This window comes from Pelmatolapia mariae, linkage group LG23 (genome assembly GCF_036321145.2).
Source record: "Pelmatolapia mariae isolate MD_Pm_ZW linkage group LG23, Pm_UMD_F_2, whole genome shotgun sequence".
Lineage (NCBI taxonomy): Eukaryota > Metazoa > Chordata > Actinopteri > Cichliformes > Cichlidae > Pelmatolapia > Pelmatolapia mariae.
In genome coordinates this window covers 41,021,641-41,044,319 of record NC_086246.1, presented here as the reverse complement: position 1 = coordinate 41,044,319, position 22,679 = coordinate 41,021,641, and the positions used below count along the sequence as shown (strand labels likewise).

Here is a 22,679-nt window from a genome sequence, read left to right as displayed (position 1 = left end):
TGTGTGATATGTGGGTGTTCCAACATGAACGTCCTGCTGTGGGTCCAGAGAGCTGAGATGGGAAGTAAGCAGACCATGTCCACCTTAAATGATTACCGCGACTCAGAATAAGCTGCATCACTCTGATGCACTCGGGTTAATAATACAACAGGACTTGATATGATCTCATGAAATATTCAACTCGTAAACTGGACAGGTCATCAGACTTTACACTTTGATCTCAAAGGAAGTGAATTTTTTTTTTCTTTTGAGAGCATCGCGAAAACAGGTCAGCAGTGTTTTAATAACATCACAGATCAGACAGTGTGTACACCTTTTTCATTTCCCTGACACTGAATTTTTATTTTGAATGTCTGAAAATATCTGCGTGTTCAAAAATACACCAATCTCCCGCCTCCCAATTTGCTGACACACACACAGCTACAAACACGGAGTGCGAGTGGATTTGTAAACACACCACAAAATGCGGCAGCACTGGGTAAGAACTTAAGATTTTATTAACATGTTGACATGCAGACCACAGTGGATGCAGCCGGGCTGCAGAGCTGCTACTAAACACAACAGTTGCATACATTGACAGTCTGGCTACGCATCACATTTCTCACGTACTCCTGCCGGCACTGGAAGGTCAGAGACCGTTTTGCCTGCCGACGCAGTGTTCCCACGTCCTCACAGAGAGGGCCCTGAACATGCCAACTGCCTTTAGGACTCGTGCAGAGCAGCACGCTCACAGTTTAGTGCATTACCTTTCACATGACCGAGGGAACATGGCTCCCCCATGAGCTTACCTACACAGGCTCACACCAGCGTCAGTGACCCTCGCTGCAGAGCTCGGCTTACAGAAGCACACTCGTTTCCTGCTGTGCATCTGAAAGCCTCGCACTCAGCTGGCAGCTGTGCTTCTCACACCTGCTCCTGCGCATGCACACACCAGCGCAGCAGCCACAGCGGTTGCATGAGCGCAGTGAATTTTAACCTGCTGTGGTTCAGCTGTCTGAAAAAGTGACAGCCTGCAGCTCCCGGTCAAAGCACTTCCTTTTATCAACCCGCAGCGAAATGTTTGTCTTAGACGGGAAATATGCAAAATTCTGCAGCCGTCATGCTGCCATGCAATAAAATCATCACTGCAGTCAATAATAACTCAATCAGACCGGAGGAATCCCACAGCGTGGTATCCTGTGTGGAGCGCTAAAAGCTTTAATCTGATGTGAAACAGGTCAGTGGAGCTGGGGAAGCTTCACAGCACGAATCTACCGGCCCCAAACAAGAAGTTGAGCAGGGTTCACATCACTGACCTCCAAACACAAGTGCAGCTTCCTGTTTTCAAAGTAGTCAGCGCTCAGGTTGCCGGCACTAGAGATGAGTGAAGTCTGCAGTATCACCTACATGCAGAGAGTCAGCTGATCTCCTTTGTTTCAATGTGCACAGCTTTGGTTTTCACAAACAGATGACATTATCACTTCCTCCCTCACTGAAACCTTCTTCACATTTTTATTCCAAAGCTTTAATCGCTCCAGTACGAGCTGAGCAGGCTTCAACTTTCAGCTTTAACACTCTGCTCATTTCCTGTGTGAGGATAAAACGTGAAGACAGCCTTCATGTGGTGTCACCGGCACCTGCACGCTCACCTCCACCTGCACAGTTTGTTGTGAGACACTCAACGCTTCTACAATTGCCCACACAAACACTGCCCCACATCTGATTCTCTGCTCAGACACACACATACACAAACACACAGAGTGAACTTTATAGAAATCATGCACCGCAGCACGTTTCCAAAACAAAAGTGTGATGTCACTCCTGACAATGAGTCCAGAGGGAAAAATAATAAGTGAACCTTGTGTTTCGAGTGAGTATGGAGGCTACACAGCAGACGCACACACGCCTGTTTACCTGCACACACAGCTGACGTAGGTGTGTGCTGCTCGCTGGGGTCACGTTTGAGCCTGCAAACTCACTCTGTGAGATCTGCTTCTAAAATCATCTCTGTGCACAACCCTGCGAGTGACCGAGCTCCACCCGCTCTCTTCGGCTGACTGCTGAGGATGAGTCAGCTTTGCCAAACGTGCATGGGGAAAGAGAGGGAGGAGAACAGCATTAAGGAGCAGTTACGATGGGAGGTGCCTGCGCTTTGCAGTCAGTAAAACCTCTCAACACCTCCTGCTCACTGGGGATCCATCCAGAGGTCACCGAGAGCCTGCTGGATGTTGGGAGAATCATCCATCTTTGCATGCGTATCATCAGTGAAAGCATTTCTCAGCTGCTGCGCTGCTTCTGATCCTTGTACAAAAGTTGAAGCTCCACAGTCCGACTGCACACTGCACGTCTGTTTTGAAAAATCAGCATTTCCTTTGGAGACATAATGAAATACAAAGTTCTTTAACTGCGTATTCGTCCAGAGCAGACACCCGGACGCTGTGTGGAGCAAGGAGGAAGAGGAGTATTCAGACATAGGCGAGTGCAGCGATGCCCGTCTACATGACAGGGTCACATGACAGAATGAGTCAGAGAGACTTTTAAACTTTGTCCAGCTGAGGTGTTGTGATCCCAAAGGAAGTTCAGAGTCACTCTGCAGGACCGCCCGCCTGGATGTGGAGAAAGCTGAGGATGAGGTGGTCAGGGGGTGGGTGTGGGAGACGGGGACGGGTGGGGTCAGATGTGGTCCTCGATGGGGAAAACGAGGCGCGTCCCTCGGCTTAGCAGCTCCTGCTCGCGGGAGTCCAGCTCACGCTCCAGCGCCTCCTCTGATGTGCTGCCGCTCCTTTTCCCATTCGCGCTCCAGCCCGACCCCCCGGCAGTGTCCGCTCCACTGCCAGACGCCCCGTTGGCGGTGATGGCGGTGTCCCCGAAGGTGAAGGTCAAGTCTGCGTCGCCACGGATCAGGTCAGAGTCCGGGTCTCTCAGCTGCTCATGGTTCTGAAAACAAAGCCAGAGCAGAACATGAAGGGGAAGAACGGGACCACACGAGAACAGATGTGGGACGCATGTGGCAAGAACACACATGACCACACGAGCACGCTGATATGAGTGCAAGGGCTCACAGAGGACACAGTGGATCTACACGGGGGAGGGGCAGATTTAGGCTGGATTAACCTCCAACTGTCGCCCTGCTTCTCTGAGCTGCCTCTAATCGGAGAGAAATCACACATCTGCCCCTGCTTCTCAGACTTTCCAGGCCGGAGAACTGAAAGTACACGTATGTTTTTATTTGAGTGAATTTTGTTGGTAATTCGTCTTTGTGACAGTTTTCAGGTACTTCAGTGATCTGAATTTTCAAAGGTCTGAGACGCACACAGAGTCATGAAAACAGGATTTCTCTGTGAAACATCAATGAGCTCACTGATATCGCTGAAACATTTGGGTCAGCTTTCTGTGACCATCTAAAGCTCCAAATCACATGCTGCACGGCGCTCGAGTCCAGGTCTGGACTAAACACGAGGTTCCCACAGCTAAAACTGATTGGCGGATCAATATTTGGCCAGGGGCCCCCCGGGGAGGACGGGATGAGTTAACTCGGGGTCAGTGCGGGGATTACTCTCACAGAGGGATCCAAGAGAATTACATAACGCTTTCTCTGCAGCAGCAATCATGGCGAAGCGAGCAAAGCTTTATTTTTTAGTTGTGAAACTAAACCACCTCGCTTCCTGTTGACTTCCTCTGTGAACACGAGCAATATGTGAACTACGTATTTGTGAGCCACTTTTGAAATGAAAGTGTTCGTCAGGAGGGTTAGTGTTAGCGGCACATTGATGCTTTCGCTGCATTTAGCTCCTTTACAGGCCATGAGACATCTGTTGTTCTGAATTACATTTTGAACCATCGCATTTCATGTCTTTCGTTCCCCTCTGTGTTTTATAAAATTTATAAGCAGAGGAGAAAGCAGACGGGGAGCTTTATTTAATCTCCTGTGCCCACACCGAGTCCTGGATGGGCCTGATTACATGAGCCTGGCAGCCAGCCGCTCGCTGGCAAACAGCAGCAACAAACTGGGAGGGGAAGCGTTTCTGTGAGCAGACTCGGGATAGGAGGCACATTCAGATAAATAAATGAAACGAGAAACAGTCGAATTACAGTTCAGATCTCTGAATGCGAGCCAGCTCTGAGGGCTGAACTCCTCTTTGAGCAGGAATCTCTCAGAAAATGAAAAGAAGAATTTGCCAGAGTCCATCCAAGTGTGACCGCGCCTTCAATGGCTGCTTGTGTAGCTGAAATATCTTTCATTACAGCGCTCATCATTGAGGCGGAGCTGAAAAGGCCCTTTGTGCTCACTGAATGCCAAAAGGCTTTTCCACCGTCCAGTTACTCTGCCGCCGAAGGCCTCGGCTCTTTGTGTGCTGGCTGGCAGGCTCTGAGAGCTTCAGTATTCACAGGAGGCCTTCTTGAGGAGCCGGCTCCCCACTGAGCACAAAGAACGAGAGAAAATGACTCCTAACCACTCACTGTGTCCAAGAACGGCTCGGAAATCACTTCCTGTGGAAAAACATCTCCAGATAAAGAAGTTTATCTGTGCTGAAACGCACACACACAACACCACAATCAGCTGATTTTTCTGTAATATCATGCTGTAAATATTTACAGAGTTACAGGTCCTGAAAGGTCCTGGAAGAACAAAATAGTGGGTTTTTGAACAAGTCTAGATGATTTTTCCAGCATTTCAACTTCATGAATCCAGCAGAGATCTGTTGTCTTCAGGGCTGAAAACACTGAATCAGTTTAATAAATGTAGTCCAGAAATATTCACAGTGGAAAGTTACTGTGTAGTGACTATAACAGTGTGGGGTGGGGTGGGGGGTATATATGTCTGCTGATCGTTTTCGGTTTGTCTTTGGGAAATGTGCTGACTCAACTAAAATAAAGGCAGACACTCAAATAAACTGTAAATAAAAAGAAGTGACAGAGATGCTAGAATGGTCCGTGAACAGATGAAAATAATGGTGGCACCGTCATGTACTTTATTATTATTATTTATTTATAATTATTTATTTGTAGAATTATTTTAATACACTTAACAAATTAAGGGAGCACTTTTTAATCAGAGTGCAGCATCAAGTCAGTTAAATTCCTGAATATATCAGAGGGGGATAAAATAGAGGGGCAACAACCCCAAACCAGGAATGGTTTTCATTTTCCCCTCCCCGTCTTTTATGACTGTTTTTCACTAGTCTTGCATTTGGCTAGGGTCAGTGTCACTGCTGGTAGCATGAGGTAACACCTGGACCCTACACAGGCTGCACAGGTCGTTCAACTCCTCCAGCGTGGCACATTAATATGTCACTGCCAGCAGGTTTGCTGCGTCTCCCAGCACAGTCTCAGGAACATGGAGGAGAGCTGGACAGGGCCGTAGAAGGCCTTAACCCATCAGCAGACCGGTATCTGCTCCTCTGTACACGGAGGAAGAGGGCGAGCACTGGAATAGCTACAAAAAGACCTCCAGCTGGTCACCCCACGTCTCTGATGAAACAATCAAACACAAGCTTCATGGGGGTGGCATATGTCAGTCAGGTCCACGGTGCCTTCTAGTGCACTCACTGCACGGCACCGTGGACCTGACTGACATTTGCCATAGAACTTGCCACCACTGAACTTGAGCTTGTTCTCGGTTATGAAATCATGTTTTCCTTCAGTTTTTTATGTTAGAAGGCTCTCTGCATCACCCTCAGAGGTGTTAGGCTTCTACACTTCACACAGACTCACTGCTCACTGTGAGTTTGCTGTGTTAGTGTGCACGTGGACACTCACCTCGTACGCCCGGGGGGTGGTCAGACAGCTCGCCAGCGGCCCGCAGTAGCTGGGTAGGGTGGAGGTGAGAGGCGGGCCACTGTGGGTCAGAATGGGCTTCAGGTAACTGAAGGCTTATTAAGGACAAGCAGCTGACTGAGTCTTAAACACTTTAAATGGTAATGATCCACCCACCTGTCAATCCATCCATCCACCCATGCATCCATCCATCCATCCACCTATTCATCCAACCATTCTGCTTATCAATACTTCGGTCCATATGTTGGAGAAAACTAGGATGTATCAGTGGTTATGGCGACTTTAGCTCATCAATGATATTTTTCATCTCTGAATGAATTCTCTCAGGTATTTACGCTAGTCCACACTGTGAGGCAACTTTACTACACTTAAAGGAGATCTTAAAACTGAAGTAATGGGGCTCCTGAGTTATTGACAGACTCATTTTAACCCTAACAGCGAGTGTTAAGCTCTAACACCTGTGTCAGCTGTGATGACCCTGACTCCAAGTTTTAGAGAAAGTCAAAAATAAAAAAAATGTATAAACCTGATAGTTTAAGGTTAGGTTCATCTCCAGTGACTGACAGGTTTAAACCAGTTGCACATAAAACTCTTAGGTTTTTGTCACTTTCTGTGAGACATTCTCCTCCTGCAGAAACTTTCAGCTGATGACTTCTGGCAGAATAATAACAGAAAGCTAAGAGAACCAGCAGCTCCTCTGTGGTTTGTAATGAGACCGTCACACTCTGGGAAAAGGCCGCTGTGGACGCTGCAGGGAGGGGCAGGCTGCCCATTTATCTCATAGACAAAGCCACTGCGGGGGTTAACTGGAAAACACAGTCAGTCACCAGGGAAACCGTCGCTCAGCAGAGGGGAGAAGCAGGGAGGGACCAGGTGCACGAGGAGCTAAACACCTTTACTGCAGTCTGTTAGCAAGCAGGGGAACAGATTTTATGGGCTTGTTAACCGAGGCGATTCTTTGGACACAGGACAGAACCATCCTGGATGAGACCACAGAGCTCTGAAAGGATACTTGTGATCGAACGTGTACCACAGTCTGAAGAGCCATGCGCTCTCCTGCTTGGTTTTACTTTGTCCTTCAGCCTGAGGCCCGTCCTGGACAAACACACACAGATAACAGAGTGGGCTTTTTAAAAAAAAACAAAAACAAACAGAATGTGAGTTAAATATCATGAATAATCATATTTATTGGTAATCTCTGCAGAGACAGTCAGACTCCATGACAACTGACACATGTAAAAAAAATCTATGTATACTTGGTGATGTTTCTGGTTCCAAAGGTCTGAGGTTTTACGTCATAGTCACTTATATATGAAAATAATCATTCATAGTTCATTGTGAGCCGTGAATAAACTCATGGGTTTGGAAGGAAATAACTCTCACTGATAACCAATAACTCTAATAACCGCACAGAAGCATGTGTGAGTGGTGCTCACCCCCTGCAGGACCTGGAAGCTGTCTGTAGACGGCTGCAGGTCTTGGTCTGGATCAACATCGACTCTGAAACAGAAAAGGACAAAGAAATAGTTAACAATCATCACAATGCTGTTTATCTGTGCGGTTAATAAATGACTAAATGTCTCAAACTGGGCGCTGCGTAATTATCTGTCTATATCTATCCATCCATCCTTTGCTGCATATCCAGGTCTCAGGGGTTTGTTTCAATGGTAACTTTATTGTCCCCAATGGGAAATTGATTTGTAGTATGTGCATACAGAGATGTAAAAACAAACAATCACAACACATACCCACAAAAATAAGCCCAGAGGTAACAACCTAAATTTTATCATCAAAAAAAGTGCAGTGTGCAATGGCAACAACCCTTATGGTTTAGTGTTATTAACCATGATAATAGCACTAGGTACAAAAGACAATTTATGTCCCTTTGTCTTTACTGCAGGCACTTTATACCAACGACCTGATGGAAGCAGTTGAAAATCATTAAAGAGAGGGTGATCTGAACACAACATGACAGAGGCTGCCTTCCTCAGCACCTGCCTGTTATAGAAGTCCACAAGCTGGACCTGAGACCTCCCTGAAATCTGACCAGCCACTTTAACCAGGTTACTAAGTCTGGTCTTATTATTCAAATACCAAGCAATGATACCAAGCAATGATACAGAAGGTTAAAACAGATTCAATAAAACTTTTATTAAAAAAAAGAGTCATCATTTCAGATGAAACATTAAACCTCTCCCACCAGCTGAGAGACGTCCTCTCTGCAGTAGGCGCTGGGTTGGCCCGGGTCCTCCTGTTCAAACACCTGAAATCACCTGAGCAGCGGCTCCACTCGCCACACGAACATTTTAGGATGTTATTTGTGTTGTTAGTGTAACAATATTCCCTTTTTAAACATCTCTTCCATCTTTCATATGACGATAAATTAGCTCTGAGGGTTAAAAATGTTTGTGTGGGATGGAAAATCAAGCTGAACCAACACTAACGCTCATATCACTGAGTGAAACAGTGCCCTTTCAATGTAGTGGAACACAGTAGTGCACTCTCACTCGGAACCAATTAGCTTCCCCTGAAGAAAATAAATAAATAAAAATGCTGACCGGCCAATTAAATGACGGTAATGTGTTCTTGGCCTCGGGTTTTGACCTGTTTTGCAGTGTAACAGGTGCTTTATAGCTCACGCTGCTTTTTATCACATCGCTGATGGTCCACAGATTCCTCTGGGTTTTAGTTCACAATTCCACGGCACAGTGACATCACTGGGTAGGTCCTTCAGTGACAGGCTGCTTTCCTGCTGCGCTCAGATTATACTGTGTGTAATATTCCATAAAACACTGAAATCACACAGGACCTCTGTTAATAAGCAGTTACCAGCTACCTCTGAATTTTAACTTTTTATTATTAAATATTAAAATGAATTAATACTTCTTTTTCTGTTTAGCTGTTATTCATAGCGCCTGTGATCAGAAGTGAAAGCAGGCCAGTCTCTGGGGAATATTTCTATTTCTCTTCCCCGTAATTGACGAAAAACAGAAGTGAAGAGTGCGAGAAAGAGTCTCCTTTGACGTAACCACACTTACACAACGCCACTCATTGTCCCATCACCTGCAGACTCCGCCTACTTCCTGCATTGCTGTGATCATTACTGTCACACCTGTAAGGAGCGAATTTCATATTCACGAATTATCTCTGCTGGGATGCTCACAGACAGCACTGACCTTTGAACCCATCACATCATTACTGCGGGAAACGCAGACAGTCACGCCCCCGACTCTGGGACAAACATCCATTAAACAATCATGAAACTACAGATCCACATCTGCTCTGATCTCAGGGTGCTGTCACCTCGCAGCAGCACGGTCATCCGTAATGTCAGCCTGCATCCAACACAACTTGGCCTTCACACCCACACAGGCAGATTCAGGGCATTGACAGCGCACGCTGCACTCAGCTACATACACATTAATGTGTAAATCTGATCCCTGAAAATAATCATCATTATTGTTTCAGTGTGGTCTCCATACCATACAGAAGCTTCAGCTGCAATCACAGGGAACATTTCTGCTTTGCCAGCATTTCATTCTCATAGCTTGCCATCACCAGTGTGTGAATGTGTGTGTGAATGGGTGAATGACTGGATATGTAAAGCGCTTTGGGGTCCTTAGGGACTAGAAAAGCGCTATATAAATACAGACCATTTACCATTTACCATTTACCATTTTGACTAAGCAAGCCACTCGCAGCTCTCAGAGGATTATTAGAGCCTCGCCTGCCAGCTGGTGCTACAGAGAAGTGAAAGCTCCAACTTCCGACTCCGAAAGTTCTTCTTCCAGATGCTGACATTTCTTCCAGCAACTGCTTTCACACGCCAGTCAGCGTGTTTTTGATGGTTTCTAGTTTGACCTCCACTTCCTCTTCTTTCAGCATCAGTTTGAACATGTTTCGGCATTTTCGTTTGGTTTGGTGCCTGAAGCTCCAGCACAGAGCATGTTTAAATACCATGTGTTAGTCCGAGCGTTACCAGGGCTCTCTCTGTGTCACTTGTTCACTCACAGAGCACGTTTGGATGCAGTCACACTTTAAAACCTTTATTTAAACAGGAAACTGGTGCCACTGACAACCAGAGAAACTCCCAGCCTGAGCTTTATTACAACATTTCTGTGTCTCAGTTTTAAATGTTTTGCTCAGCTTGTTGTAAAGTATTTCTGGGCTTTTATATTATTCCTCATGTTTCTAATGTTGGCGTCTAGACTAGTCTGCGTGCTAGTGCCTTTGTCTTTGTTCCCTGCCTGCTATGGATTGACTTCCTGCCTCCTGATTCGCTGCTTGTTTCCACCTGTGTCTGATTTTTACAAACCCAGCTGGAACTGTACGACATCAATGCCTATGGAGCTGACAGCTGGTTAGAGCAACATCTGCTCCATACAAATGCTTTTTTCAGGAAGGCTGTTGTGTTTGACCGGGATGATGCTAAACTGCAGACTGCATCCATTCCAGCAGTACGGCTTCAGAGGAGAAAAGTCCAGCCGCTGGACCGGCCCCCCTGCTCTCCAGAGCTTTGACCAGCCAAGAAAATCTGGAGCATCATGAACGCAACAACAGCAGCCAGGACTGCTGAATCCTACATCAGACCAGAACAGCTGCTGTCCTATGTTTTACTCAAAGACTGACTTCATAAACCTGAAAATACAAGCTAAGCCTGAAGTTTCCTCCTAAAGCTAACAGTCTGTGATGTAAAGGCCTCACGTCCGCTCCTTGTTTTTCTCTCTGATCCTCGGCTTGTGTTCGCCCAATAACATCTAATTTCTTACTGTAAACTCCACCTTTCTCCAGCTTTACCTTGACTTTCAGCATCAAACACAGAGCAGCAGCTTCATGACTTTAAATGCTCATTCTCCTAAAAGCTGAAACAAGCACTCTGCTTCCAGACCGTCAGGACCCACACTCCATCAGGTCTTGCCGTGCCGCTGTTAATGAGCTGCACTGCCACAATCATCAGTGACGTCAAGCACAGAGGAAGGAACACCATCTGAGGCCTGTTTTTAACCCCACCACCAAGAGGCAAAACATAAATTTACACACACATTACTGCAGAGAAGGATGCTGAGAGCACAGAGCAGCACGGCTGGTTACCGTTACCATAGCAACGAGTTCACAGGGTGAAAGGGGCAGAATCTGGCAGTGCTCTAAACCTCCAACATAATACTTCCTGCTCCGCCCTAAGACACAGCACACATATTAAATACACACGCACACACACAGTCGTGTTTTCATACCTTTGTGGGGACATCTAACTGATATTATGCTTTCCCTAGCTGCTTACCCTAACCCCACCCATCACAATAAACACCTAACCCTAACCCTGAGCCTAAACCTAACTATAATCTAACTGTAACCCTGTCACTAAAACCACATTTTGAGTCTCAAAAATGCCTTCAAAATGTCCCCATAAGGGCTGTTGGTCCCCACAAGTATAGTGGCATTCCAACTTTTGGGCCTCATAAAGCTACCTAAACTTTGGTACACACAAATACACACACACAGCACACATGTTACAGTTTTTCTTGATTGCTTTGACCTGCCTAAAGAAACTGGGATCCACTCAGTTTTCAAAATTATCCAAAATGGAGATTTCTTATACTGTAACAGATTTTATTTTGGTTTACGTGTATTATCTGTAATATTTCCAGTATTTCAGTTTTCAGTCACAGTTTGGAAAAAGTCATGGATTCCATAAAATTTGCATCAAAGCATTTCTGATTCTGGATCCATCTCACTGCATGAAGGCAAATTGACATAGCCTGTGTAGAAAGATAACACACGGCACTGCCATGAAGACTGTGTAACAGGCTACAGTGACTCGCACTGAGTGCTGCATTTTGTATTTTGTTGTCCATTGTGTAATGATTTATTGGATGAGCTCATACACTTGTTCACAAGTTGTTGTTTGAAGGCAAAATTTTCTTTTGCTTCACATTTTAAATGTTTTGGCACAGTTAGAGCCTTTTGCAAATAAAATGTATCACTTTGACCACAAGTGTTCAGGCCTGTGTGTTTGCTGTCAAGAAAAACTGTAAACACACACACGCAGCGAATGAGTGCTGGTAGAGTCCCAGTACTCGGGAGTCAGACCTGGGTGACCTCAAGTTAACATCCTGAAGCTGAGCTTCTTCAGAGGAGCAGCAGGAGGTGGAGGGAAAGCAGCAGAGTAGCTCTGGCTCCATCTCCTGGATGCTGCAGTGTCTACTGTGCAGCCCTCTTAAGACCTCTGACAAACAGTCAGTACTTCAACATGAATATTAATACTTTGATTAATAATTTTTCTTGATGCATGCTCAATCATCCAGGTAAGGAAATCCCAGGTTGATTCTGTTCATCTGGATGTTTTCAGTGGGAGAAACGTTTCGTCATCAACCAGGTGACTTCTTCAGGCTCAACTGCCTGTATGACTCTATTGTTCATTCAGTGAGCTAGTTTCTTCCACTAAAAACGTCCAGATTAATAATTTCCTCTTTTACACCCACATTCACATGTTTACAAACCACATTAAGGATGTAGTCGTAGGATGCAGAGGCGGTATAATAATACAATGTAGGTATAATAATAGATAACTTATCTAACTAACAACTAATTACAACTTGCATTAAAAACACAAGTTAAAAAATGTGAATAGAGTCAAATTTGCAATAATTTAATGACGGAGGTCTCAGTAATGTACATCAGTGCCATGATGTTCACCACTGCAGATATTTTACCTGTGTATAAAATTCACAGGTCCTAAATTTTAGTTCTCATCTCTGAAATGTTGCAGTTTTATCTTAGAAATAAAATAAATAAAAATACAGAATGAAACACACTGCTAAACAACAAAACTTAGGCATATAGAAAAGGGACACATTTCATCCTCACTCACACACACACACACACACACAGTTACAGAGTGTTACAATGGGCTGAGCCACAGTAATCCTATAAAGTGTCTGCAGTGCTGGGAGGAGAAACCAAACAGCCACTCCACAAACACATGGCACAACACAACACTCAGCTGCACATCTGCACCGGAAAGGTCAAAGGCCACTCGCCGAAGACATCAATGTGGACAGAGGACACAGATGGTCTGAAAGAGGAGTAAAGATCCCATCTACGTCCACTGTAAATGGTCATCATTGACCAAAAGTGGTGGCCTATGACACCAACTGTCACAGTCCACTCTGAGATTCTTCCCAGGTGTTTCAACCACCACTCACACCTTGCTTCAGGTGACCTCAGCAGGTCAGGTCATGTTTTTTCTTTTCTTCGAATATTTACAATTTTCTGGTATTATTCACAGGCGAGGACTTAATTGGGTCCAAACACAACGTGAAGGCAGTGCAGCACTTTGATTTTCTAACCTGATATGCAGCCAGGACAGCATGGGTGTGGTTCCACCTCCAAACACCCACACGGTGAAGAAGACAATGAGCAGCGTAGTGGTGAACATCATCTGACGGGCGTACGTAGCTGTGTCGCGTATGGCCAAGGCAAACGCCATCGCCCCACGCAAACCTGCAGAAAGAGATCCTGAAACCACCCAGCCCGACACGATGAGCTAGAACTACAGAGACAGGAAGCGCTCCTCATACCTGCAAACATCATCATGTGCTGGAAGTTTCCTTTGATCTTGTGCCTTCGACCGAGGTTGAGAAGAAAGGAGAGCGGGTAGATATTCAGAGCTCTTCCGATGAAAATGGCAATCTGACGACGGTTAAGAAGTTTTAATGCTGGAAAGAAAGGATGTTTGTGGTATATGTGAGGTCACACACAAAAATATCAAAAGGGACAAATCAGACTAGAGTGTACTGAGCTCCATCTACTGCCCTGCCTGGTTTCTTAGTTTTTCACGTACATGTTTCAGATGATCAAATAAACTTTAATACTAGACAAAGATCTGAGATCTGTTCAGTGTCACTGCCACACCCACGCCTGATCACTGTCAAAGCTGCTGAATCACAAAATAGATGTTGTCTGACAAAGTGAAGCAGGCTAAAAGATGTAAAGAAACAGCTGAGAAACAAAGTCACTGACCTCTATCAGTCTGGAAAGGATTACAGAGACATTTCTGAGGCTCTGGGACTCCAGTGAACCACAGTGAGATCCATTATCCACACATGGAGAAACTGGGAACAGTGCTGAACCTTCACAGGAGTGACCGGCCTACCAAAATTCACCCAGGAGGTCACAGAAAAACCAGAACAACAAGGTCAGAGGTCATGATTCAACCATAAGAAAGAGACGGTGCAAAAAAAGCGGCCTCCATGTGAGAGTCCAAGGAGAACACCACTGCTGACCAAGAAGATCACAAAGGCTCGTAACTGAGGGAACCATGAATTCTGTTCCATACCAGAAAACCCTGAAGGAGGATGTCCGGCCATCACTTTATGTCCTGAAGCTCAAGGGCACTCAGGCAGCAGGACCATGATCCAAACACAGCAGCAAGTCCATCTCTGATTGGCTCAAACAACAAATGAATGTTTTGGAGTGTCCGAGTCAAAGTCTGGACTTAAATCAGACTGAACTGCTTCAGCATGACCTTAAACAGGCGTTCATGCTGGAAAACCCTCCAATGTGCCCGAATTAAAGCATTTCTGCAAAGAAGAGTGGGCTAAAATTCCTCCACAGTGATGTGAAAGACTCACTGAAGGCATCACAAACGATATGATGGTGGAACAACCAGTTATCAGGTTTAGGGGCAGTTAGTTTTCCACACAGGGCAGGTAGGTTTACATAACCCTTTTTCCCTTGAAAATTGAAATCATCTTTTAAAAACTGCCCCAGTTGTCTTTGTCTAATATTAACATTAGTTAGATGATCTGAAACACACAAGCGTGACCAATATGTGAAAAAAGAGGAAATGAGGGCGCAGCAGGTAGTTTTCTCAGTGCTGCAGGTACTACTCTGACAATGAGAGAAGCTCAGAAAGGATACGAAGGCTCCAATGATGAAGACGGGGCTGAAAATGTGATTCTGGAAGGTGAATAGAGCCAAGCCCATGTAGGAGAAGATGAAGTTCTCAGCCAGGAAATGAAGAACCTCAAAAAGCTGCAGTTTAAAAATATTCATCATCATTTAGAATCATAAAATATGAGAATGGTTACACAGTAAACAGGATGAGCCTCATCATGCCTTTAGGTTAGCAGAACAGATAATGTTACATTTAATGATGAATTGCTATAATGATCCACTCTTTGCAGTAACTGGAGACCAACTGAGAAATGTTTAGTTAATCTCAGTTCAGCTGCTTATCTAAAGAAACTTCTAATATTACATTTGTAGTGTTAGTGAGACGATTTAACAGTTTATCACTTCTGTGTATGAATTTTATCTTGTCGTCCACTTCAGGGTTATTACTGGTGTGATAAAACTTTATTTAAGTAAAATAACAATAAAAACGGAACTATACTGTCCTCTATCCAAACTAAGTGAGAGAAAATAAAAATATAAAGGACGTGATTCCAGCTTGAGTCAGCTAACGCAGACAAACACAGAATAAAAACTGTGTTCAAGTTTAAAGGTTAAAAACAGAAATGTATATTGAACCAGGCCTGCTGGGACGGATCCAGGGGCGTGTGCACCGTTTGTTCCCTAAAATGACTCTGTCTGAGAGGCAGTAACCTTCCTGCTGCTCCGTGACACCGCCCCTTTTTCAATGGCAGCGCCATGTACTGATCCAAACTGTGTTCCTGCTAATCTCATCCTGTCCCTCAGACCAACCCCCCCACATGGAACTGAGCAGTCAGGGGGGGAAATTAAGGTCACAGCCGGCTCATCGGGCAGGCACCATCTGGCCCAGGCGCCAGATGGCTGGGGTGGGCACGCGCGGGGGTGGGGTGGGGTCACATGTTCACATACCTGCTTGGTGCGCTTTGTGGACTCTTCAGAGAGGTTGTTGTAGGTGTAGTGAGCCTGCGTGATGCCACAAAACAGCACGGCCACAACGCCTGCAGGACAACGTACACACACACACACACACACAGCCAGCTGAAATACACAATGCCAAATTTCAGCCATCCACAGAAAGTAACACAGAATCTGTGAGGATGCTGTGCAGGTTGTGTCCCCCACAGCCATCGCAGACAGTCAATGGATGACAGCTGAATATCTGTTGTGTTGATGCAGATTTCTTTTTGTCTTGGATGGAAATAAATGGAGCAGTTTTGATTCTTGTAAAATGTTCTTCTACATTTTCAGGTGACTTTTCCTAGCTTGTTAGCAGTGGATGGTGCTGTTTGGATCTGATTTGACAGTGTGCCTGTAACACATCCTTACAGCTGACTGTTTCCTGTATAAGCGCTCTATGAATAACCTTTTATGATGTATTCTGATGATAAACGTGGGGCGGAACGGAACAGTGTAAATCTGTGAACAGGACGAAGTGCGGCATGTGAAGCGAGTCGCCCGGTGATGGTCAAATGGCAAGGCTGATGTTTGTGACACGTCAACTCACCTGTGAAGCCGCAGGCCTCGGCGAGGAGGAAGGTGCTCCAGGACATGAGGAAGAAGAGGGCCGTCTCCAGCAGCGGGAAGCAGTGCAGCTTGGTGAACTTGGTGACGTAAGGTTCCGGTCAAAGAGTGTAAACACGGGACTGAGACACCAGTTGGCAAATGTGAACGTAGCCCCACCCCCGCAGTCAGATGATCTGGCCTGTATAGTAAGCTTACAATATTTACTGAAGACACGTACGTCTTTACCTCTACATCAAAGGTTCTCAGCAGACATCCACCTTTAAAACCCACCCACTCATCCTCACAACCTGCTTCAGGACCTCTCTCTCAGGACCTAAATTTGTGTGATCAGTGTTATTATACATTACAATTATTACAATACAATTACAATACAGATTATTATACAGATGTTTGTCCACCTCACAACCACGACCTCCACTCAGGGAGCTAAAATCTGACTATTAGAAAATAATCTGACCCAGAAAAATCACAGCTGGAAAAGGGACTGTTCAATTGCTCTCACCTGAGCTCACATCTGTTCCAACTGCTGACGTGAGGCCGAAAGTTTACACAGATATTAAACTGCTGATAGATCACAGCTGGATACAGGGACCAGGATCAGTGCTAAGACTGGACGCTCATCTGGGTTCAGCTTTTAAAGGAGTTCACGTGTGTTTTTCAGGTTTATGTGAATATCTGCTGTACTTGGGTGGAGGGTGGGGGTGAGGGGGGTCGTGTGGTGGGCGCTGACTTCTCTGAAAGGATATGAGAGCGGTGACCACTCCCGTGGCCGCGCCCATCACGAAGGAGCCGCTGAAAATGCCAAGGAAAACCCCCACAGACTTGAAAAAAGCCGAAGCATCAAACTGGTGCGTGTTGGCGCCGGCCGGCTGGTACGCCACGATGGACCTGAAACACAAAAACACGAGTCAAAGGTGACTTGTGCTCTTCCAGCAGGGGGAGCCAGAGCACTGCCTGCAGCCCCCACAGGTGGTCACTAGAAACCACAGCTGGAAACATCTGAGCGCAGCGCTGAGTGCAGTCAGAGGTTTCTTTAAATAAAAACAGTCAGACTGCTGGGCTCACAAACACCTGGAGCAGGGACAGGAAGTGGTCACGTTCACTGATCAGCACGCCAGCAGTGTCCCATTTCCTATTTCTGTGTTAAGAAGCAAATAAGCAGCTGAGAGCTGCGCAGACGTTTACTTCCTGAGCAGTGAGGGTAACGCGTGCCCACCTGCTGCCAGAGCCCCGCCTCCCTCAGCTGTTTATGATCACAGCTGAGGATCCAGATGTTATGAAGTCATGACTGTCAACAGCTGGTCTGTTGTGTCATCTACTCAGTTAATCAGACCTACACGATCCGTCGTCTTTAAAAGCACAGCTCACCGCAGGGGTCAAAGGTCCCTACTGCTGACCACTGTCATCTACACCAGTAAATGTGGGTAAAGCGAGGCATGGACTCACGAGGACAGCACAATGGCCACGGCGTCGTTCATGACGCTCTCGCCAAAAAGCAGCGCGTACAGATCCCCGTCAGCGTGCAGCTCGTTAAAGATGGCCAGCACCGTCACTGCAGAGACACAAAGAAAACACTGAAAACCTTGCTCGCGTTCACACTCATGCACGCCGTCCTCCTTCCCGTGCTCGTGTTCATGCCTGGGTCCGTGGCAGAGATGATGGCGCCAAAGAAAAGGCAGTCAGTGTAGTAAAACTTCCCCGTCAGCTGACCCACTGCCTGCATCAGCTTGACCACGCCGTACATCAGGTTCCTGCGGAGGGAACAGGTATGACACGTCAGTCACACAGCAGCAAACCGAAGGTGATGTCACACCTGGCTCTTACTCACCCGATGACGAAACAGGAGACGGCGGTGCCCAGGAAGGCGTAGGTGATGATGGAGCCCAGGTTCCTGAAGAAGTGTCTCTGGAAGAAGCAAGAAGAAGAAAGAGAAGAAGAAATGTGGTTCTTCCTCACACTCACCCAGCCAGGCAGCCAATCAGAGGCCTCTGCGGCTCGCTGCCGCATGGAGCGCGCTCAGCTCTCTATGCAGGCCAAAGGCAAAGTGCTGAGTCAGGTTTCTAAAGGACGTGAGCCTGTACAGGTCGGCGTTCAGTTCTGTTTGCAACCAACCCTCCTGACTCACACATCAACCAAACAGCAACGCCAGACAAAAATGCTCTTCTTGCTTCCTGTTTCCTGTTTCCTGCTGAATCAGCAGATCCAGCGTGAAAAACAATTTCACAAGAAAAGCACAAAATGCTGCTCACGCACTCTTCAGCTGCACAGCACACATAAGCAGCACCACAGTACAGATGAAGGCAGGTGTGTTTACCTGCAGGTTCTTCTGGGTTCATGAAAGATTTTTGGAAAAGTCGGTTAAGTGATCAGAAAAGATGGCCAGTTCACTCCAATTTCATTGGCTGATATTTCTCATCAGACTTGCCTCCTAGCGACCCACCCTGGAGTGTTATTGGTCAGACTGGAGCGCCTGAGCTGCTGGTGGATGTCTGTGTGGCTCCGCCTATTTATTCTGGCGTAACCTTGATATCGTTTATGAGTGCGTTATGTTATCAGGTGAGATGTGACCTCAAAGACAGATCACAGGTTTAATCACAGCTTGCTGTGAAAGCATCACCTGCTATGCTTTAAATGTAAACATGGAGACAGGTGAAGCAGTCAGAGCATCGCCGTTCCTCTGCTCACACGCACAGCCCCACCCGTTCACACACAGCAGGTGACTCTTACCTTCTTCAGACTGTAGCCCGCATGGAAAATGATGGGAGGCAGCAAAATGTTGAAGAAGACCTCGGGGTCAAAGGTCACCTGGAAAAGACATAAAGTTTGAAGTTGCCGGGCGGATGTGAGAGATGCCAGCGTACTTCCTTGCCTTCCTCACCTTTCGCAGCATGTCGTTCTGCTCCACGTTGTGTATCTCGCGGGAGTTGATCTCTCCTTTCAGCGTGTACTCAAAGAACTTCCCGCTGATGTTCAGCAGCAGTGTGCTGGTGGGTCCCTCCCTCAGCGAGCAGCTTGCTGGCGTCTTGTTGTGATAGCTGTTGGCTGGGATGCCATAACGCAGAATCACGCCAACCAGTAAACCTAAGAGAAACAAACAGAAATACCGAAAGGTTAGTGGGGACCTCGTGTCTCTGTTTCTGGTCTCAGTCACAGACTGCTGGACCTGATTTTCCATCAGTCTGTTTTCATAGAACAGGATTCATGTCCAGGAAGCAAAGGGGCCACTTTAACCTCCTAGGACCTGGCGTCCACATATGTGGACATCACATTTTGGGTTATTTAGAACAAAATACTCAATTTTGCTCCACAAGAGCCTGATATCCACTTACGAGGACATTATATTGCTACTGTTCTATCAGAATTTTAAACGAATATCCTCATATGTGGCTCTTATTTTTCTTCAAAACAAAAATAAGGTAAAAAAAAAAAAAATCTGGCAATTCTTTGTTTTTACATTCATCGGGCCCCAATATGCCCAAATATCAAAGAGAAATTAAAAATGCATGTCGTGGAAGAGTTTGGGTCTTAGGAGGTTGAAGAACACACACACACACACAGTCACACACACACATGCAGACACACAAACACACACATGTAGACACACACAGACACACACACACACACCTGCAGACACACACACAAACACACACAGACACACACGCACAAAAACACACAGACGCAAGCACACAGACACACACGCACAGACGCACGCGCACACAAACGCACACACACACAGTCACACACACAGACACACAAACACACACATATAGAATTAAACCACTTGCTGTTTCACTTTCTCTGTTCTCTGATTTTCAGCAGGAAGTAAAATCAGGACAAACGTCCTCGTGGCTGCGTCTCATCGTCAACAGCATGAAGCTGCAGCAGCATTTCTTACACTATCACAGGTTTAACCGGTGGAGTCCACAACAACCCTTCAGTTTTATTTATACACTGCAGTGTAAACTGATCTGGGATCAGCTCTGTTTTTCAGGTTTATGTACTTATGTTGGAGTGCTGGAGGGTGGAGGAGGTGGAGGACCGTCAGTTCCCACAGATGCTCATGTTAAAGCACTCAGGGCTTCTTTAAGCTTCTGTCCAACCGTAGGGGATCAGTACCAGCAGACTGGAACACCGACTGTTTTACTGGCTTTAGGGTGGAGGTTCTTTGCCTCGTGGTTCACTTGTTCCTACCACTGTTAATTTTTTACATTGTATTATGTGGTTTGTGTTTTGGGTGTATATGTTATGTGTGTTATTTATGCAGGTGGCTACAAAGCAAACGCCCCTTGGAGATAATAAAGTTTATCTTGACCTTGATAAACTAGGTAGGTAACCCAAGTTTGTGTTTTAGGGGCGTGGCCTCTTTGACCTGTGTTAGTGTTGAAAATGTTCGACTTTTTTTTTTTATCATTAAATAAAGCTGTTTTAATCATTTTATTTATACACTATGCAAATGTGCTCATAAACGAGTTGGCGCTCCGTATTTTAAAGGTTGAGAGCTTCATTCCACGTTATTGTCTGGATTTGAAATATTGTAGGTGCATGTTGAGTGCAGAGAGATATTTTGCAGCATGCTTACACACTGATAATGGTTAGAATGAGTCTCTAGGTCAGAAAGTCTGAACAAGATGTCCTGAACCAGACCTTAGAATCAGTAGAAGAATAATGGATAACATTACATAATCAAGGCTACTCAGGGTGTGTTTTTGTGTAAAAGTCTCTCTGACAGGTGGATGGCAACACAGTTAACTGTAGCTGTCTGCTCGGCTTCACCTCAGCTAACCAGAGTCCCTGAACTGCACCTCTGGACCATGTTAATTACATCTTCTGACCAATAACACATCTCCTGTGAGGTTACAGTAAATACAGCGTCAGTTCAGCCCACAATAACTTTAAATCGGGGGCCACCTGCTTCCTCCAGCACGCTTTAAATGGTCTGAGGTTCCTGTGTGAACTTGTTCACCTAACTGGAAGTTAAACGTCACTCAATTAACTGCAGAGTATGGCTGACAGATATTAGTACATGAGGTCTGCATGTATAAGTAGTAATGAAACATGAAACGGTGTTAAAGAAGCAAACGCCAGCTGTGAGCGCGGTGCCTGTTTCCTGTTTTTGACCCTGTGCAGCACAGACACCACACTTGGAAAATCACCAGAGCCATGTTTGCCTTGGAGCTTTAGGTCCAAACAAATCAAAGTCTGCCTTCCTCGGAGGACATGTGTGGTTAATGAGTGACACGCTGGACGGTGGCCTCCATCACTGGGACCGTGCAGATGTGTCACACCAGCAGGCCTTCTGACTAATCACTGCAGGTGATCAGAGACATTCGCACATTATCTGATGATCTTTGTTCATGTCATCATTCTCCATGTTTGCTGAGGCAGGAAAGCCTCAGCAGAAGAGCCAGGCTGGGCTGAGGCTCCGAATCAGCCCACAAACAGACACGCACACACACACACACACACACACACACACAGTATTCTACCGCCAGCAGGGTTATAACAGGGTTGTTATAAGTGGTGTGTGTGTGTGTGTGTGTGTGTGTGTGTGTGTGTGTGTGTGTGTGTGTGTGATGAGTGTGATGTGACTGCCGGCTGGTGTCACTTGGACTCTTGAAGCAGCTGCTCGGCTGATCTCCGCTCAGTCAGAGAGGTGCGCGCACAGGAGCGCGCTGACACCGAACCGGCAGCTCGATGTGAAACGCGCACGCGCGTCGGCGGCTCTGCACTGTCTTAAAAATAACGTCTCCTCCTCTGACCGAATCACGCAAAGCCTGCGGTGTCGGCGTGCGCGAGCGTGCCGTTAAGCGTAAAGGCGAGGCTCACCGTAGATCATCGCCAGCCCGGTCTCGTGCAGGAAGCGGACCCGCCGGTGCTTGAAGAGCCAGATGGTGAGGATGGTGAGGGTGAGCAGCAGGATGAAGGTCAGCATGTTAAAGCTGTCCTGCCGGTGGCTCTCCTCCGCCTCCTTCTCCGTGGACAGCTCCTCCATCGCGAAGTCCTCCATGCCCTGTCCCCACGCACAGCTCAGGAGGATCCATGCGGCCATCATCTCTGCGCCATCAGCTGAGCCTCTGACGAGCGCGGCGAGCACCGAGGAGGTCTCTCAGCCACGCGCCTGAGTCACTGCGCCTGCGCTGTGACGACCGCGCAGCTGAAACCGGGCTGAAGCAGAGGAGGAGGAAGCTGCTCACATGATGTGTCTGCAGTGGAAGCAGCTGCACCACCCGCTCCACCCTCCAGTGTCCAGCGTGAAAATACGAGGATCGACGTTTTCTCCTCCTCTTTAATCCTACCCGCCCCCAACACCGTTTATGAAACAGGTGTAAACACAAAAAACATGACAAAACTGTATGCAGTCAAATATCACATTTCCACTGTTAGTTGAAATTTTCACTCCTTGACGTGAACTTGGTTCTCACACTTATCATCGAGGTCCACCTCCCCCCACCACCTCTACC

The 22,679-nt window shown here is 46.4% G+C and overlaps 1 protein-coding gene across 1 annotated transcript; it reads right to left on the bottom strand.

Moving 5' to 3' along the window:
- Positions 1-479: 479 nt before the first annotated feature.
- Positions 480-22,341, bottom strand: slc9a7 (solute carrier family 9 member 7). The gene is made up of 16 exons (XM_063467951.1): positions 22,045-22,341; positions 19,097-19,299; positions 18,946-19,023; positions 18,047-18,123; positions 17,857-17,969; positions 17,665-17,770; positions 16,965-17,106; positions 16,199-16,304; positions 15,604-15,692; positions 14,680-14,793; positions 13,338-13,449; positions 13,107-13,260; positions 7,194-7,257; positions 6,770-6,852; positions 5,740-5,845; positions 480-2,916 (listed from the first exon to the last, which is right to left on the bottom strand). The coding sequence occupies exons 1-16, from the start codon at positions 22,268-22,270 to the stop codon at positions 2,653-2,655; spliced, it is 2,037 nt and encodes a 678-aa protein (XP_063324021.1). The 5' UTR covers positions 22,271-22,341; the 3' UTR covers positions 480-2,652.
- Between the last annotated feature and the right edge of the window lie 338 nt (positions 22,342-22,679).